This window comes from Lissotriton helveticus, chromosome 2_1 (genome assembly GCF_964261635.1).
Source record: "Lissotriton helveticus chromosome 2_1, aLisHel1.1, whole genome shotgun sequence".
NCBI classification, from domain to species: Eukaryota; Metazoa; Chordata; class Amphibia; order Caudata; family Salamandridae; genus Lissotriton; species Lissotriton helveticus.
Genome location: NC_136059.1, coordinates 962,416,216 through 962,435,446, shown reverse-complemented (window position 1 = coordinate 962,435,446; position 19,231 = coordinate 962,416,216). Strand labels below are relative to the sequence as shown.

Genomic DNA, 19,231 nt, shown 5'->3' with positions numbered 1-19,231 from the left:
CTACAGTCACTTCACCTACTACATAATATTTTAAATGGCACAACGTAAACTTATGCAACATGATAGAGACCGTATATGGGTGAGCTTATTTCCCTTGTTTTCCCGATCTCTCATTTGATGTGATATACAAATTAAATCACTATTTGTATTTGTGATTGTTTGTATAGCGCTAGAATCGAACCCCTGAGGGGTATCTCTGTGCTTTGCGGAACTGTGAGGGGATGACTGTATATTCCGGGATAAAGAGGAAGACAGATCAGTCATGACAGAATAGGAATGTCTTGAGCATTTTTCTAAACTGCAGATGTTCGTCGCATTGTCTCAGGTGCAGTGGGAGTTCATTCCACAGACGAGGGCCACAGTAGGAAAGAGCTTTTCCACCTAGTCAATCAATCAATCATAGCATTTGTATAGTGCGCTACTCACCCGGAAGGGTCTCAAGGCGCTGGGGGAGAGGGGTCCGTTACTGCTCGAAGAGCCAGGTCTTGAGTTGCTTCCTGAAGGAGAGATGGCCCTGGGTCCGCCGAAGGTGGATGGGGACGGAGTTCCAAGTCTTGGCTGCCATGTAGGAGAAGGATCTTCCTCCGGCAGTGGCTCTGCGGATGCGTGGTACGGTGGCGAGGGCGAGGATGGTCGATCGTAGCTGGCGGGTGGGCGTGTAGAAGGTCAGGCGGTTGTTGAGGTACTTGGGGCCCAGGTCGTGGAGAGCCTTGTGTGCGTGGGTGAGGAGCCTGAACGTGATCCTCTTGCTGACGGGGAGCCAGTGCAGGTCTCTCAGGTGGCCGGAGATGTGGCTGTGTCGGGGGTTGTCTAGGACGAGTCGTGCGGTGACGTTCTGGATGCGTTGGAGTCTTTTCTGAAGTTTGGCTGTGGTTCCGGCGTAGAGAGTGTTCACAGATGACGGCGTTGACTTGTCTGGTCATCGAGAGGGAGGAGTCCAGGATGAAGCCCAGGTTGCGTGCGTGGTCCGTTGGCTTGGGAGTGGTGCCCAGGCAGGGGGCCACCAGGAGTCGTCCCAGGCGATGATCCCAGGATGAGGACTTCCGTCTTGTCTGAGTTCAGTTTCAGGCGGCTGTTCTTCATCCATTCGGCGACGTCTTTCATCCCTTCCTGGAGGCTGGTTCTGGCGGTGGCGGGGTCGTTGTTGAGGGAGAGGAACAGCTGGGTGTCGTTGGCTTAGGAGATGATGTTGAGGTTGTGTTGGCGTGCGATGGCTGCGAGGGGGCTCATGTAGACGTTGAAGAGGGTTGGGCTGAGTGATGATCCTTGTGGTACGCCGCTGATGACTTCGGTGGCCTCGGATCGGAACGGGGGGAGGCGGACTCTCTGAGTTCTTCCGGCGAGGAACGAGATGATCCACTTCAGTGCCTTCTCTTGGATCCCAATGTTGCTGAGGCGCTGTACTAGGGTGCGGTGGCAGACAGTGTCGAATGCTGCAGAGAGGTCCAGGAGGATGAGGGCCGCTGTTTCCCCGTTGTCGAGCAGGGATCTGATGTCATCAGTGGCTGAGATCAGTGCGGTCTCTGTGCTGTGGTTGGCTCGAAAACCGGACTGCGAGGGGTCGAGGGATCCGTTCGTCTCGAGGAAGGCAGCGAGCTGTCCGTTGACGGTCTTCTCAATGTCTTTGGCAGGAAAAGGGAGGAGCGAGATGGGGCGGAAGTTCTTGAGGTCGGTGGGGTCCGCTGTTGGTTTCTTCAGGAGGGCGCTGAGCTTGGCGTGCTTCCAGCTCTCCGGGAAGGTGGCGGTGTGGAAGGAGGTGTTGATGATGTCCCGGAGTTGGGGTGCGATGATGGAGTCGGCCTTGTTGAAGACGTGGTGGGGGCAGGGGTCGGTTGGTGATCCGGAGTGGATGGTGTTCATCGTGCGGGTGGTGTCTTCGGTGCTGACCGGGGTCCAGGCGCAGAGGGTGGTGGTGGGGGGCGTTGGTTCGGCGGTTGGGTGCGTGGTTGGTGCGCCGAAGCTGTTGTGTATGTCGGCGATCTTGCGGTGGAAGACCGAGGCGAGTGAGTCGCAGAGGTCTTGTGAAGGAGTGATGTCGTTGTTTCTGGCGCTGGGGTTGGAGAGCTCTTTGACGATGCTGAAGAGTTCCTTGCTGTTGTGGGCGTTGTTGTCCAGTCTTTCTTTGAATGCTGTCTTCTTGGTGGTGCGGATCAGCTGGTGGTGCTTGCGGGTGGCGCCACGAGTCTAGTCTGGCCTTTCTGATTCGTGGTACCACCAGAAGGTGTTTGGCACCTGAGCGAAGGGCTCTGCAGGGGGTGTAAGGCACAAATTTCTCAACGAGATATGAGGGACCCAGATTGACCAATGCCTTGTGGGTAATACAACATGTTTTGAACTGAATACGTTGGCGGATGGGGAGCCAGTGCAGTTCCATAAGAACTATTAATTAAACTACGTTATGATAAAAAAAACTATAACTTAAAAAATAAAGTTCCATTCAACATAATGTATAACCTGGGTGTGGTTCTCAAAATGTAAACTTAAAAACCCATAACATCTGATCAACTGTTCCAGATATTGCACACAAAGTTTAAACAAAATAAGTGAGAGGCAGAACCCATGTGGAATTTGACATGTCAAATAATATGTGAAATCATAGGAAAACAGCACATATAGGGACTGGTCAGATAAAAAGTAAATTCATCAATCATGGTGAAACCAGTGAACCCATAGCATGCTAGGGTACTGATAAATAGCTATGAACAACAGTGGGAAGAACAATTGAAAATAGTATAAGAACACATACACCACCATCAACTGTTACTTTTCAGGTCTGATAAAACAACTCCCTCTGAACATCTCTTCGAACTGAACCCTGGCCTGTAAGGGGTCATCTTGCATGTCAAGAGCTTCTATAAACTAGCATAAAGTGTATATATATATATATATATATATATATATATAATATCTGAAACAATCAATAAATATCTTTCATCATTAAAAAACACGAGCACTGTGCAAAAAAACTTACAGGGAAACTTCTAACAGTATTCATTAACAGCTCTCTCCCCACCCCAGGGTATGAAGGGGTCAGCTTTGGTTCTGGGAAGAGAAACTCTCGAGTGTTATCTTCAAAGAAAGCCAGAAACTCTCCCACTGAAAAACAGAAAAAACATATCATTAATTTTAGGATTTGTTCTTAAGGAAGCCAACTTTTCAGTTGCTCACTGTAGAAGTTGGAGCATTTTCAAAAAGTTTGCATTCCCTGTAATAAAAAGACCAATGAATATCTGCTAATGAAAGTTACATATTTTGAATGAAACAGTGTCATGTGCTTTCCTCCACTCCCCACCACCAACACGCCGCTAACAAATTAAGAGTGTCACAAGTTTAATTATCATCAACTATAAGCATATTGGCAATGGTTTATATCATTAAATTTGAGCATGATTCAAGATCTATTATAAAAAGCTTACCTAAAAACTGGATATTAGTGTATTGTTCTTAACTGGTAAATTAAGTAAGACTGGGAGAAAAAACATACAGATAGGAGATTCACATCTGTACAAATATTTAACGAGTACATGAGCCAACAGATTATTAAGACATTTTAAAGTTTGAGTTTGTAGTTAAAAAGTGACAAGTTTTTTTTCAAAAGATGGTTTAAAAAGTTGTAATTTTTTTATTTTTTTATTTTTTATTGTGATGAAAATTGATTAGCTTATTACATTACTTTTGTCTAGGGTATAGCGCCCTGGGGGGCTACACGCTTAGGTACATACACAGCCATTCAGCCCACATCCCGGAGGACGGGCGGCGAAATAACTTCAACCCCCTGCTTCCCTTGGAGCATTACCGTAACATGTAGAGCTCAGGGTCAATCCAGACTAGGAATGTCATCACATTTTTAACTTAAATAACTCCCAGAAACAAAGCACTGGGAAAGAAAAAAGAAAAGAAGTACAACCATCTGTGTTGCATCAAATAATGAACCGTGCTGTCCAGTTCGCTAGCGTAAGGTGTCGCCTCCTATGACCAGGTTGTGTTGCCATTTGGCCCTGGGTCTGAAGTATCATTGCCCATCAGGGCCGTCAGTGTGTATGCAAGTTCAGGGGGAGTCTCCCGGTGCCACGATACTTGGTGAAGGGGGCTAGGGGTCATCGGATTGTGTTGGGGCCGCAATGGAGAGTGGTGTCGCTCGCCCTGTGACATGTGCGTGTGTTTCGCTGCTCCCGTCTTGCCTCCCTCTGTACTCCAGGTAGAGATCCCAGAATTTCTTGGGCCTGCTCCTGAGCGGGAGCAGCTCGTTATAGTTCTCTGATTGTGTACAGCAGTATGTCAGATCTCTGGCCCATCCTTCTGCTGTAGGCAGCGGCCCTCTCATCCAGCACATCGCTAAGTGCCTTTTGGCCAAAAGTAGGCCCAGTGCCACTATCTTACGCCGTGCTTTTGGAAGGGGTCTAGTATAGCCTAGCAACGCAAGCGCTGGGGACGGCTGTATTTCCGTTTCCAGAATTGTGCTGAGTTCACTGAACACCTTGTTCCAGAAATCATTCACCCTCGGACAGTACCATGACAAATGGAGAAAGTCAGCGTTAGGGTGCGCGCATCTCTCGCATGCTGCGTTGTTTCGCAGCCCGTACCGGTGGAGCCTAGCTGGGGTGTAGTTTACCCTGTTCAGGTACTTAAAATGTACTAATCTGTGTCTTCCGTTCAGTGATACCGACCTCGTGCAGCTGCAGCAGTATTTCCACATGTCGTCCTCTATAGTTATGCCCAAATCTTTCTGCCAATCCGTGCGGGCCTTGTTAAGTAGAGTCTCTTTATCCTCCATAGCCAGCCTGTATAGGACCGTGACAAGTTTGCGCTGGGCTTCCGCCCTGATCACATATGTGAGCTCCTTGATTTCTGGTGGTTCTTGTAGGTCCTCACCTAGTTGCTCTCGCCATGCCTCGCGTACCCTGTGGTATTGGAAACTCTGCAGCAGCGTTGGCTTTTCCCGCTGTGAGGTCACATCTGACAGGGGCCGTAGGACACCCTTGGAGAACATGTCTCCCATCTTGCAGAGTCCTAGGGCTTCCAGGGCCACTATCACGCCCTTGTCTCTGCATGGGGTCAGCCACATCGCCCACGATATCGGCATCTCCGGGGAGTATAGCAGCACCCCGGCATGTAGCTGCAATACGGCATTCCATGCGTGTCGCGGGGCGTTGAGAGCCGACTCAAATACAACAGCCGGTAGAGGCGTCGGCGACGCAAACAGGGCCTCCATCTTTATGAAAGGGGCAGTGCCGTCATTGTGAATCCAGCTATGTAGTTGCATCCCTTGAGCAGCCCGATAATACAGCTCGAAGTCGGGTGCCCCGAGACCCCCCATAGTGTATGGCAATATGAGGGTCTGCCAGCATACACGTGGCGGTTTGCCCGCCCAGGCCAGGTCCACCATCATTGATATTAGACGGGCAAAGAAGCTCTTCGGGAGAACCATTGGGATGTTCGTGAAGAGGAACAACAGTTGTGGCAGCACTATCATTTTCATAAGCGAGTTCCTTCCCATCAGGAAGAGCGGTAGGCCCTTCCATATAGCCACCTTGTCTTCTAGGCATGAGATAGCTCTTCCGTAATTTTCGCGAAAGACCGTCTCTGAGTCAGTGTGTATTTGTATACCTAGATATCGTATGGGGTCGGTGGTCCACTGTAGGAGGAACTCCATCTCAAATGTGTCCGTAGCCGCCGTTATGGGAAACGCAATGGACTTGGGCCAATTTACCGTCAGTCCCGACAGCGCCCCGTATCTGACCACCTCACGTAGAAGTGGGGCTAAGTTCTTCTCCGGTTCTCTAACGTATAGCAGAGTATCGTCCACGTATGTGGAAATTACTAACTGGTAGGAGGGGAACTGGAGGCCCCTATGTGAGTGGTATTCTCTTATTGCCCTCGCTAACGGTTCTGCCACCAACGCGTACAGTGTGGGCGACAGTGGGCATCCCTGTCTGGTGCCTCTCCTGATTGGTATCGGGTTTGTGACAATATTGCCGACGCGGATGCGGGCCACTGGAACGTAATATAGTGCCGCCATCCTCTGTAGGAATCCTTGGCCGAGCCCGAGTCTGGAAAGCACAGCCCACATAAATGGCCATGTCACAGAGTCGAAGGCCTTCTCCATGTCCAGGAATACTGCCAGTGCCTTCGACTCTGGGCGGGTGTGCTGCATAGCCCCGAACACCGTTCGCAGGTTGTACGTTATGTTCCTGCCGAGCATGAACCCTGCTTGCTCCGGCGCTACTAGGTCAGGGGCCAATAGTGCCAGCCTGGTTGCCAGGACCTTTGCATAGATCTTGGTGTCGACATTCAGCAACGACAGAGGGCAATACGAGCTGCAATCGTCCGGGGGCTTGCCCGGTTTGGGGATTGCCACTATCAGTGCCTCTCGCATAGAGTTAGGCATTTGTCCCATTTCCCCCATTTCCGCATATAGCGCAGATAGGTGCGGCAATAGAACATCCAAATATGTCTTGTAGAACGTCACCATCAGGCCGTCCTCCCCCGGTGCACTGCCCGCTCTCATGCCAGCCAATGCCTCTCCAATTTCGTCGTATTCTATAGGGAGCATTAGGAACTCTCTCTGGGAGTTAGTTAGGAATGGGAGCTCTATGTGCTCCAAATAGTCCAGTATGTCAGCGTCCCCTTCCGTGGCACGCGACCTATACAGGTCTTCGTAATAGTCCCGGAATCTGCTTGCAATGTCCACTTCTTCCGATAGAAGTGTGCCGTCATTGGACCTTATCTCGTTAACTGTGACTTTCCGGCGCTGTTGTTTAGCCATATTCGCTAATACTGACCCCGGTCTGTCTCTCTCCCCATACACCCTGGCTGTGGCATATTTGCCGAGGTGTTTAACTTCTGCGGCGGCCTCTTCGTGATATTCTGCCAAAAGTTGTTTTAGGGTTTCTCCTATCACACCTGCATGCCCTGTCACCTGCTGCTCTTCGCATTCCGCTATCTTTTTTTCTAGACTGTACAGCCTATTTCGGATAGAGCGGAGCACTCCGGAGTGCTTGCTCATGACTACCCCCTGACATAAACCTTGAACGTCTCCCAGACCGTTTGGAATTCGTCCACTGAGCCAATGTTTGTCTCGAAAAAGGTTTCTATGGCTTCGTGTAGTTCCTCACGGAAAGCCGCGTCTAGCAGAGAGTATGGTGGGAACCGCCACAGGAATGGGGGTATTGTTGCGCTTGGGGCAGATAGCTCTATCAGTATCGGGGAGTGGTCAGAGAGGGTGCGCAGGAGCACTTTGCATTCTCGTATGCGCGGGAGCAAGTCCGTGGGCGCCAGCCAGTAATCAAAGCGTGTGGAAAGGTCGTGTGGGGCTGAGTAATGCGTGTATCCGCCCTGATCTGGGTGAAAGCTACGCCATACATCCGACAGGCCTTCCCTGATGAGTATTCTGTCTAACTCCCTTGCCGCTTTGGTCTGCTGGCGGGGGGGGGGGCCTCCTGATCTGTCCACGTTGGGACCCTAACTACGTGAAGTCACCCCCCCAAATAGTCGCCGCGCTCGATGTTTCTCGCGCCGCCTGTGCTAGTCGGGCATAGAACTCCGGGCAGTCGTAGTTTGGACCGTATAGGTTGACTATGTCGAGCTCAATGCCCCTGCCCTTCGCTTTAGAGATTACATAGCGACCATTTGGGTCTGCGCAGTGTGTTGTAAGCGCTATGTTGGTTTTAGGGTTAACCCAAGTTAGCACCCCGCGCGCGTGCGCCGTGTAGCCAGCTGCGCTGATCTGTCCCCTCAGTTCCCTATCCCGTAATCTGGGGCTATGTGTGGGGAGGTGAGTCTCTTGCAGCAGTGCTAAGTCCACTCGGTGTCTAGTCAGGAAATTCAGGACGCTTTGCAGTTTGCAGTGATCGTTCACTCCCCTGACGTTCCACGTCAGCACTCTGACCCTTTTATGGCCCTCCCTGGCAAGCATAGTGCCGTTACTGTCCTGCGTGGTCATCCTAGTGGCGGTTTGTCAGCGTGTTGGACTAGGGCATGTGTACCTGTCATTGTGTGCATACATAGGTCGTGCTTAACTGATTGGATCTATAACGTGAGGAACCCAGCCTACCCCCCTCCCAGAAAACCCCCCCTGTCGCCCTGCACTTCAAGAAAATACCCCCAGTGAACATCTGAACTTGTTCCCCTGGTGCCACCCTCCCCACCCACAGCAGACCTCCCCCAACTAGGTCGTGGAGAAATGTCCCCGAATCCAGTCCCCCCACCCTCCCCAACTTTCTCAAATTTCAATCCCATCTTTGGTGTTACCACACGTGGGCAAAGGTTGCTGCAGTCCTCTACCAAGCGTCGTGACTTCTGCATTGTTCGTTCTCGGTAACCTCCTGCCAGCCAACTGCTGGCCGTTTCGCTTGCGCCGAATCCGGAGCGTCATTGCTTGGTGTCCAGCCTAGATTAGTCCTGATCATCCAGGCTTCCCCCTGCGGCCTCTCCCAGGACCTCCTTTGTTCGATGGACCACGTTTTTAATGCCTTCTGTAGTGCCTTTGGCTCTGTGAAAAAATGTGACTGTCCGTCTCTGGTAACTTTAAATTTGGCCGGGTATAGCATAGCATAGTCCAGTCCCATGTCGCGCAGCTGCCGTTTCATTGGGCTGAAGTGTTTCCTCGCCTCCTGCACCTTTGCTGTGAAGTCGGGGTATAATGACAAGGTGGAGCCCTCGTACGTCAGCGTCTGCTTTTCTCGAGCTACTCTTAGGGCGGCATCTCTATCTCGGTAATTGAGCAGCTTAGCAATTATTGGTCTCGGGGGGGCTCCCGGCTTGGGTCGTGGGGCGAGGGTGCGGTGCGCTCGCTCAACAATGAATGTATTGGAAAAAGTCTCCGCGCCCAAGAGTGTAGACAGTAGGGTTTCTATGAAGGTCTCCAGCTTGCCCGTCGAGGTCGTCTCTGGCAGGCCTAGGATGCGTATATTGCATCTCCGAGAGCGGGCCTCCAAATCCTCCGTTTTTTCCTGTAGTATTTGTAGGACCATACCTAGCTGTTTATGGTCGGTGTTTAGGATGGTATGTGCTTCCTCCACTTCTGTGAGCCGCCGTTCAGCCATGTCGTGCCTCTCCGCATGCTTGTCCAGCCTTTCGCCCATTCTGTCTAGCCTGTACGTGAGCGCATCCATTTTGGACCCTAGGGCGGAGATTCCATCCTGCAGCCCCTTCTCCATAGACTTCAGGATGTTGCGCAGGTCCTGGTTGGTAGTTGCGCTGTCCGTTCCACTCTCCTCGCCCCCACGTGCGTTCTGGTCTTTGCTGCATGTCTGTGTGAACGGCAGTTTGGCCTGGTTTCGGTCAGGTTTCCCCATTCTGGCGGGGCCAGGGAGCAACTGCGCCACTCCGCCGCTGGTGTCGGGCTGCAGAGCGTGGTAGCCTCGACCGGCGCACTCCTTCCCCCCCAGCAGGCGAGTGGCTTAATAGCGGGGGCCCAGTGTCCCGCGATCCCCCTGGTGGTCACTCCTCGCCTACTACTGTGTGGGGCGCAATCCTCGGATCTTATGTTGGGTTGGGGAGAGAGGGGGGGCGCAGCCCTGTGAGTTCGTCCAGCTAGAGGGCGTTATTACTGCCCGTGCCCTCCGCTCTGCTCTATGTTCCTCCAGAGGCAGCGGACCGACCGTTCCCCGGTGCCTAGAGCTGTCTCGGCACCTACCTCGCCGTCACTGGTCCCTGCAGCGCTGCGGGAAGGATCGGGTGAGTTGCGAGGTCCGCGACGTCGCCAGTCTCTGCCCCCGCTCCGCCTTCTTGCTATGCCCTCACGCTTCGTTCCACTGGGGCAATCGTCTGCAGTTCGGAGGGCGATGCCGGATCCGCTCGCCGCGCACTCTCTCCGGACCCCGGGCCACCTCGTTTGGTTCGTGCCGCACGTAGAGGGACGTACTCGGCCGGCCTCTGCAGGAAAGTTCGGTGCTTTGCGGCCTATGAGGCGGTCCTAGCGTCGTTCGTTCTAGGTCCGCAGTAGGGTACCGCCTCGTGCCCGCAGCTGGGTCGCTGTATAGCCGGTCACCTTGGCTGTCCTTGTGCTCAGGTTTACTTCGGTTTCAGCGCTCGCTTGCCAGGATAATGAAGGATTATAAAGTCGGCATAGCGGAGCTCGTGAGCTAAGCGTCCATCTTGGACCTCAGCAAGCTCCGCCCCCCAAAAAGTTAGAATTATTTAAAAATCTTTTTGAGATTTTATTGAAATATTTGGTATCCTGAATACAAAAATGTTCTAAAGGTGACTTTTAAACAAAGCTAAATGCTGCAGGAGTTTTAAACTCCAACATCAGTGTCTTAATGAACAGCAGAAGAGTCACAGGTTCCTTTCCAACTCCATATTGAATATAGTCTAAGTGAATATTTAAAATTCAAATCAATACATATTCTGAAGTCACAGAGATAGGAACATGAACTTCATGGTGATTAGCGTACTCTATTGAGTGGGAAACTGCCTGCGTTTGGACGCAGGAACTGAAAAGGATCAAAAAGAGTGATATTACTTTAAAATAAATTTAGAACAATATAGGTGCAAAAGTACCCTCATACATAGGAGCTCAACTCCAAATTCATGTTAACATATGCAACATCCAAGGCTGATTTAAAAACCACGTGCATAGAGGGTTGCAGATAAATTTAAACTAAAGGGGGATGAGAGGATTGTTGTTTGTATTTTGTAAAAGAGAGAGCAAACATAAGCATAATTTAATTGCTATGAAGGTATCTTTTCCTATAATGTCATCAGAATACCCCTTATTCCAAAATGATTGTCCTCTTGATTTTTGCAATTTTTTTTTGTTCAGCTAGGAGAGAAATGATATGCCAAATTAACCTCCGCGTAAACAAGTTCTTTAGTACCCCCAGGCTAAAACCAAATTTTCCTAGTGGAGTCCAGCATGTCTGCAAAACGTATGCACCGAATGGCCCACTTCGCTCCTTTACAGAAACGTATTTAATGGGAATGTGTCTTTGAAATGGCAATGACGCTGCCTTTGCTCCAAAGAAATGAGCAAAGAGTCTCTTTGAAGCTGATGACCTCTAGATTCATGTTGTTAAGAAGTAATAGTACAATACATATTCACTGCAGTATTTTGACACAAGATCACAAGTGATTCAATGGGTTCTGTCTGCAGAGGATGCATCAAATTACATGCTAGCATTTTCCAAAGGTCTAAATCTTCCTGTAGCTTTTGGCCTCGCATAGACACTCTTTGTAGTTCTGGAAGGCCTGCCATATCTGCTCCCAATGATGCACCTCTGTATTCCCCTGATGTTTTGAACACTCAGAAGTATGAGTTTCAGTAAAAGAGCCTCTGAGTAGAGATAGTCAAATCAGTACAACAGAATTTTTAATCCTTCATCCACAAATGTTAAACACACTAGAAAGCCCATTATGTTTGGTGTGCTAGTAATTAATTTTACCCCTCTTATAAAATCCCCTAAAGTCTTAATTTCCTAGAGGGTTGGTTTGCTTTTAGAAGTAAATTATCCCCACTCCCAATGGAGCAGTTTGGACCATTAGGGTGTTTAAGGAAGACTGAACCCCATGATCTTTGTCGCCTGCATGGTTTTCAAATGATCTCCTTGAGGGTTAGGTCCTTCATTCCTGCTTACAATTTATCTTTGTTTTTACTGGTCCTCCAGCCTCCTTTCAGCATCCAAAACAAATTTGACCTTAATTATCTTTCAATCAAGGTGGTTTTCCAGCAGCCATAATCTGAAGTAGAATGGGGAATCGGTATCTATATTGTCTGAGCCCCAGTAGGGAGACAGCCTGTTAGGAAAAGCCACTGTTTTGATTTGAGCTGTGCAATAGCTCCCACAGGGGCCCAACTACGTGAACCACATGGACAAAGTATTTTTTGTGAAGAATATATGGATCATAATTGGTAGCTTTGTGAAGCAGCATAAAGTGATATGTGTGTCACAAAAAAACCCCACTAATATTGTTAATACAAAAATACCACAAAAATGAATAAAATAGAATGCCAGATTAAAAATGATAAAGAAAACAAAAACACCTCTTAAGAAAGCATGGGGAAAACCATTCAATGATATCCTCTGAGAAATGCACAACAAATCTGAAAAAAATTGCAAAAATCTACTCCATACCTTTGTCCACAATAATTTTCTGATGACAAATGAACAAGATTGAAAACAAATTGGTGACTGATACCACTGCGAATTTTTACCTACAAACTTATTGATGTTTCTGGATGAAAAATAGCTTCAGCGTGCAAACGTGCAGGATGTACTTTGCATAGGCATCAGAAGATTGGATACAAAAATAAGGCATTACTTCAACAACCTCAAATCTTCCAACAAAAACTCCATCGGGAAGAATCACAAAGTTGAGCTTGCCAATGCAGCCCCTTTTTCAGGGAAAACTGACAGGTAACAATCCATCTTTAAGAGCATATTTTTAAGAATGTACAACATTGTGCACACATTCTGGCAGTATTGCTACCATTGGAAAAAAGTGGCAAATCATTAGAGGAGCTCCACAGGAGCAAACAGGTCTCAAAGGCCTCAAAGGCAGGATAATGGCTCCTTCAGTAAGAGACTGAGCAAAATGCTGGAGACACAAGCCCAGGTACAGCAAGAGGCTCCAGACAACCCTCTGTAAAAAGCTCTGGAAGACATGCAGGACCTTTTAGGCACAGCAGAAATGTCTAACTTTAAGATCCAGGCAGATATCCTCCTTGAGTAGGCCAAGAATAGTGTTTGCAGTCCTTCATCGTTGGCATCGTTGGGGGGATCTAGCCAATCCTAATAATATTCTTGCTTCCCACTTTCTGTTTTGTTCCAATACTGTCTGTTATCTCTGCTGAGAACATTCTTTGCAGCAAAGTTCTATACATGTAATCTACAACTTAGCTTTGCAGAATTCTCTCTTCCCTCCCTACTTCACCTCTGACCATCCCATTTAAGTTGCATAAAGGAAAGCTGTTACCCAAACTAGTGCTTGGCCTACAGAGCATGATTATACTTAGTCTCCTTGGCCTGCCTTCTGAATGGAAAGGGTGGTAGAGATTCCACCCCAGTCTATGATGTCACACTTGGCAGGACCTCAGACACTAGACATCCTGGTCAGTGGGTGAGCGGTTCTTTTGAGTTTGAATACAAAGTCAGCATAATGTGTGATGTGAGTGCAGTTCTAGACAGAAAAGCGTGCAAAATTGGAATGCACTTTAGTTGAGATCAGGCAGAATATATTTCATATTTCAAAACTACTGTAAGTGTATTTACTAACAATTTTACTTCGCTGCGGTTTTGTAGTTCAGGTTCCAACATGATGCAAATGTGGTGTTGATAAAATGTTCCAAACAAACATTACATGTAATATTACATTTTTATAGGCATGAGGTATATATTGCAGCAATGGTTGCTTAAAAATTATGCAATCTAAAATCACATGTTAAGGTTTTAATGCAGAGGGTACGAATTAATCCTTCACTCTTGCTTTCCATATCTGTACACCATGCAACTGTTCAGAGGATCTGCACAGAGACCCACTTTTTGTTTTAGCATATTGTAAAGACAAATGCCAACAAAAAAAACAGAAACCATGGGGCCTTTTCAGCTGACTGCAGATACTACAGGGGTCAAAAAACTAGTTGCTTGTAGCAAAGGAATGTGGGGAATAGAGCACAAATATGGTTTCCATTATAGTACTCCTTTATGAGGTTCCTCTTAGTGAGTTTGGTTTTATGTGCTTCATCTTCCTTTTGCCCTCAGGTCATGTCTACTTATACTTTCACCATGAATGTGCATTTGTGTGCATTGCACAGGATCCCTCTTCCTATGGTGCAGTTTCTTTGCCAAGGATATATAACTGGATTAATGACTGCCATGTATCAGATAGCCATATGAGACATTACAGACTGGATATGAGTACCAATGAGGCTGAGTTTGTATGAACAGCGCTCAGAATAGGGGAAGATTGAACATTTTGTTTTTGTATGTATCATTAAAATGTACATAGGCAATCATAAGTCAAACTGCACTTACCTTTTATATTTCATAATCAATAAGATGAGATAAAAATGACTTAAGGAGTGGTGCATGGTTGAGAGATGAAGCTGTAATATCCTGATCATTTATTAGCAACATTCATTACATTAGATCCTGCTTCCACACCCACAAGACTATTATAAATAGTATTTTCTGTTAATTAATTGTCTGTTAAGTCTTCCCTGTGGGTTTTTCACAAGAAAAATGTATATATTTTTCCCTTCCCCCATGAGGGCTTGATTGTAGGCATCCCCTTATGAATTAACGTCTGAGACTGGGAAAAGCAGGACTTTGTGTAATGAAGACAACCACCAAGTAATCCAGAAACCGAACAACGACGGCACAGTGCTTTCTGCAAATGAAATTAATGAAAGGTTGTTCTGCAGCAACAACAACACTATTGTTGTTTGCCTCCATTCATCCTTGTTATTGGCATTTAACCGCATGCGTGCGGGCGGAATTCCGCCCGTACGCTGGGAATCCGTAAAGTGCACTTTACATGACGAGCTGGGCTCGTCATGAGCGTGCGAGGAGGCTACCTCATGACGAGCCCAGCTCGTCATGAGCGTCGAAGGGGTTAAGTATGAAGACAGGATGCTGCTCTGGTAAGGTCATTGTTTTGATTTTATGATTAAGAAAAGTAATTGGTAGTATTTTATTGTGACCTTTTGGTAGGTACACTACCTTCCCGAAAGATTAATGTTTGTATCTCATAGCTAAGGGCAAAGCACACCAATGACTGCCTCTTGCTTAAAGCTGGACTCAACAATTTACTAAGGAGACCTGCCGCCTTCCTGCATGGGAACCACTTTGCAGATATCCAAGTTGAATCTTGACATCAGAGTACATAATCTAGAAATGCACACAGTAAATATTTTCTCACCATCTATTGCACTTTCCAAGTAGTTTATGCATTGTAATTTAAAAAAAGAAACATTCTGGAATTTCAACTTTTTTTTTAATCGTTAACAAGTAATGAAATGTTATATTAATATAATTTGAATACTCCTGCGACAATCTTACAATCGAAAAGAGAAGGTTGATTGGAAATGTCAATGTATTCATCAATGGTAAAGGGTTATTCAAAGACTAGGACTGAGGTACAAGGCTTCCAGAAACAAAACATAGCTGCAGAATATTTTAAATCATAGCCACAGGAAAATCACAAAAACAATGCTGTTCATGTTGGGACCTTTGGACATCTCATTCTGGACTAAGTCACTCCTGGTGACTGTTTCGTGGTTTCAAACTTGAAACAGTGTAAAGCTGACCCATGCCACATATTTGACATTGCTTGAAAAGGTTTTAACTGAGTACCAAAGTAACACATAGAATTGAATAGCTCACATAAAATGGCCATAATATTACTTCTATGTTATGAGGCCAGACACTTCAGATCAAATGTAAATTATACAACTCATAGACCAAAGAAACAAGAAGTTAGAGTAACTTTAAATTGTCTTGTCTAGAATTGTCTAACCATTGACAATAAGATACATACCAGCAACTCCACCTAACCCATCTAGCAAAGGATAAGATTCTCCACTCATTCTTCTTCCGGTTAAGTCACCTGGCCATTCTCTTCTGTCATCAATGCTGTACTGCCACCATTATCCTTTTAGACTTGTCAACAGTTTGTGATACAGTAGATTATGGTATTTTGATAAACTATACAGTAGGAGTCCATGATAAAAGTTTGAATTGGCTCTTTCTTCAGGATCATTAGCAAGCATGCCCTTGCACCTTTTCAATGCCTTGCTCTTCCAATGACCTTCAAAATTCATCAGGATCTTTCCCTGAATCCTACCGTAATTAATCTTTACACCATTCATCTTGCTATATTAATTTGTTCTTTTTAAATTTCTTTTATTTCTTTATCAACATGCCTGCCCAGCCTGCTGGGAACAGCTCAGCCTCCAATGAACATCTGCAGAAATAACTCATAGCGGCTTCCAACTGAGTAGTCCTAAATATTTAAAAAGTTGAACTTTAAAAAACAGAGGTTTTCATCATGGTCAAACAGTTCTCTGTTTTGAAATCTACCTGGTGCCTCTCTGCTCTTGGCACTGTTCCTACTCCTATGTAGGATAAGAATTGTGGTATTAGTATTGGCCATGCATTATCAGTTATATATCACGTTAAAAGATTTGCACACAAGTTTTTCCTTTTTTTAGAGTCCTATGAAAATCTTCTGATTTCAAACTAACGAAGGTAGGCATCTGATGGTTCACGTATCTGTATCATCACACCAAGACTATGGCAATCATACCCTATAGGGCTTTCCTAACTATCTCTTCAAACCACTCGTGAGTCTTTAAGAAGGAAGCGGCACAACTTTTTTTCAAATTTCCAAGTTGTACCTAAGCCATACCATACTTGCACAAGCTTCTCTGGCTGCCGTTTGAGAAGCACTTTGCTTGTAAATCCATGTGTACGCTACACTAAACATTCATGGGTGCCTGTCTGCAATATATGAGATCATTTTCAGCCTTGTATGCCTGATCATGTATTAAAGACGACTTTATACGATCTTCTGAGAATGCCTAGGATTCGGCTCTCCAGTGTTGTAATCCTTTTTAGACCTAGAATTGGCAGCACACACGCTCTCTCCTTGAGACATGCTGTATCTACTCTGTGGGCTTCGAGCATGCCCAACAATTTTCATTTGTTCTTTTGTGTGCAATTTTTAAATGCTGGTCTTTCAGTGGTCCATTTGTTGTATTTATCCCTGCTTTTGGTGCTTAGTTTCCTCCATTGGCGACTGGCCCTATTACATGTACTTATTCCCTCCTGTCTATTAATGATAGTTTTGGTGCATTCTTTTATTTTCTTCTCAAGTCTTGTTTTCGGAATGTGGTGTTTCTGTGCTTTTCAAGTGAAATCCACACAGGTGGGGGCATTTACATTTTCCAACAAGAAGGTAGCGTGTGTAAACAAACTTTTCTTAATAATATTATTATGGTGCTCATGCGGCTTTTGTTCGAACAGCACATGCAGCTTTTGTATGACCAGCACATTACTTTGATTGTTTTGTTTTTCCTGTGTTACTGCTTTCCCATCCCACCCACCATTTCACTATCTGCTGTCCCCTTCGCCAAACCCCCTACTCTGTCCTTGCTTGTCTAAACCACCCCTTCCCTGCCCTTGCTGGTTCTTGCTAAAAGTCTCAAATACACTCTTTTATGACCCCTGTGCTCAGACCATGCAATAAAAAGACAACTTGTGTTTGTGGCACAAGAGAAAAAAGGAAGAGATTGCAAATGTGCCGACGTTAGGGGAATGTGGAGTTCCATTAAAGATCGTGTCCTCTTTCCCCAGGAACAGGGCCAATTACAGTTCTGCATAGAAGTTATTTGGGGCCATGCACTTTGTGACAAAGGACCAAAACATATCAGCAGTGACCTTTATTAGCAAGTCTTTCTTTGGGAGGGGCAGTGGGAGCCTTTCTTCATTCTCTCCCATGTGGCTGTTAACATTCCCACCAGTTTAGCCCCATAACACCTCCCCTTAGGAGAGCCAGTCGTAAAGCTGGGGATGTGACCTTTGCCCTGTGAGGGTAACTGACTCCCAGTGCTACTGGATGGATTCAAGGGTGAAAAGCCCCATAAACATGTAGGAGGTGTAGCCTCTGGGGTCTGGGTTTTCTGGTGCACCCTGTATGAAAGTGACTGCATGTCCACTGTTGTCCCATTCCTGCCCACCTGGACAGGCTGCACGTGTCCTGCTCAGGGGCTGGCATTGACCAGTGAATGGGGCATTCCTATGGTGATTTGTAATGTAATATACCTTCCTACACCAGGCCAGTATCAGAAACCGCACATGTTCCCCGGGGGTAGACTTGCAGAGATTGGGAACATGTACTTTGCAGAATGTGTTACAGACATTGCAATAGTTTCACCATGGAGCGGTTTAACCCTCCACCTGTGTGCTTGTGTGTTGGTACATCTGTGTATATGTTTGTGTGTGCATGTTTCTGTGTGTACCTATTTGTTGCGCACGTGTCTCTACACGACTCCACACTATGCTACTCCAATACATGTCACTCTCTGTCCTGCCACTCCACTCTACAACGCTCTACTCCAATCTTCGCCATTCCACTCTAGGACACTTCACACCACTCTCCTCTGTGCCACTAACCTTTCGCCATGCTGAACAGCAGCCACACTTGTGTGCAACATGGCTAAAACACATTGGCAAAGCCAATATCTCTTTCATATGCAGGACTTATTGACGTTGCCAATGCTTGTTTTTCTTGGGAGCTCCCAATCCGGACCAATCGTCCTTGGGAACTTTTGCTTCTGACTAGCTACTCAGTCTTCATGATCAAATGTAAAACTTGTTTTTATACATACCCTGTTGAGGCCCCGGTTCTTTTATGGCCTGTTAGTTTTCCTTGTACTATTTCTGTGTTTTCCTCAAGAACCAATGTGCCGATAGATGTTGCGTTTTAAAATGAGTTCATTCTGACGTTAATCCCATTTCTCCTTGCTTCTTTAGTCAGACAAGCAAATCACTGTTCAATCACATCCCTGCATGAAAAACTACACTTGGTTTTAGTTAAAGCCAAAACCTATGCTACCGAATTATAATATGACACGACAAACGGGGCAGTGGTGCTGTTCCTGAACCATGTTTTGTACGGAAAACTTAGGTTTCAACAATAAAAAAAAATTTAAAAATCAATAGTACAATTTAACTTCTCAAATTCCACGGTAAAAGCTTGTTACATAAGGGAATTAGAGAGAAAAATAAAATGGGGACAGGGTGGACAGGGCAGGTACTGTAAAAAAGTATTCGTTATTGAGCTTTCTAGAATCAAGAACATTTTTTCACTTTTCTGTGAAAATTGTAAGGTCAAATCTCCGAATGAAACAAAAGGGGTGCTACTAAATTATACCCTAATGAAGTTCTCATCTTGATTTGCCATGCCACAATTTAATGTGTAATGTCATGTATTATTCTGCTCGATCCCTACGACTATGTGTTTTTCCTGTATTATTCTGCTCGATCCCTACGACTATGTGTTTTTCCTGTATTATTCTGCTCGATCCCTACGACCATGTGTTTTACCTGTATTATTGATTCACTTACCTGACTATCTACTTGCAGTATTGATTTACCTGTGCGTTTATGCTCCCTCACGTACCTACCCATCCCACTTACTACCAATAATTTCCATATACTTAATGACCTGTTATTCACTCTCTTGTTGGTATTCCCTACTTTGTAAAGCGCTCTGATATCTGCAAAGATCA

The 19,231-nt window shown here is 46.3% G+C and overlaps 1 protein-coding gene across 4 annotated transcripts in view; it reads right to left on the bottom strand.

Annotated features, from left to right (window-relative positions):
- The window catches only part of SPATA6L (spermatogenesis associated 6 like), a 690,230-nt gene that overhangs the window by 485,143 nt on the left and 185,856 nt on the right, over positions 1-19,231 (bottom strand). For all 4 annotated transcript variants that reach the window (XM_078677396.1, XM_078677397.1, XM_078677398.1 and 1 more), the window contains exon 5: positions 2,972-3,096. In XM_078677396.1, coding sequence (XP_078533522.1) covers positions 2,972-3,096 — 125 coding nt within the window. The remainder of the gene's footprint in view (positions 1-2,971; positions 3,097-19,231) is intronic.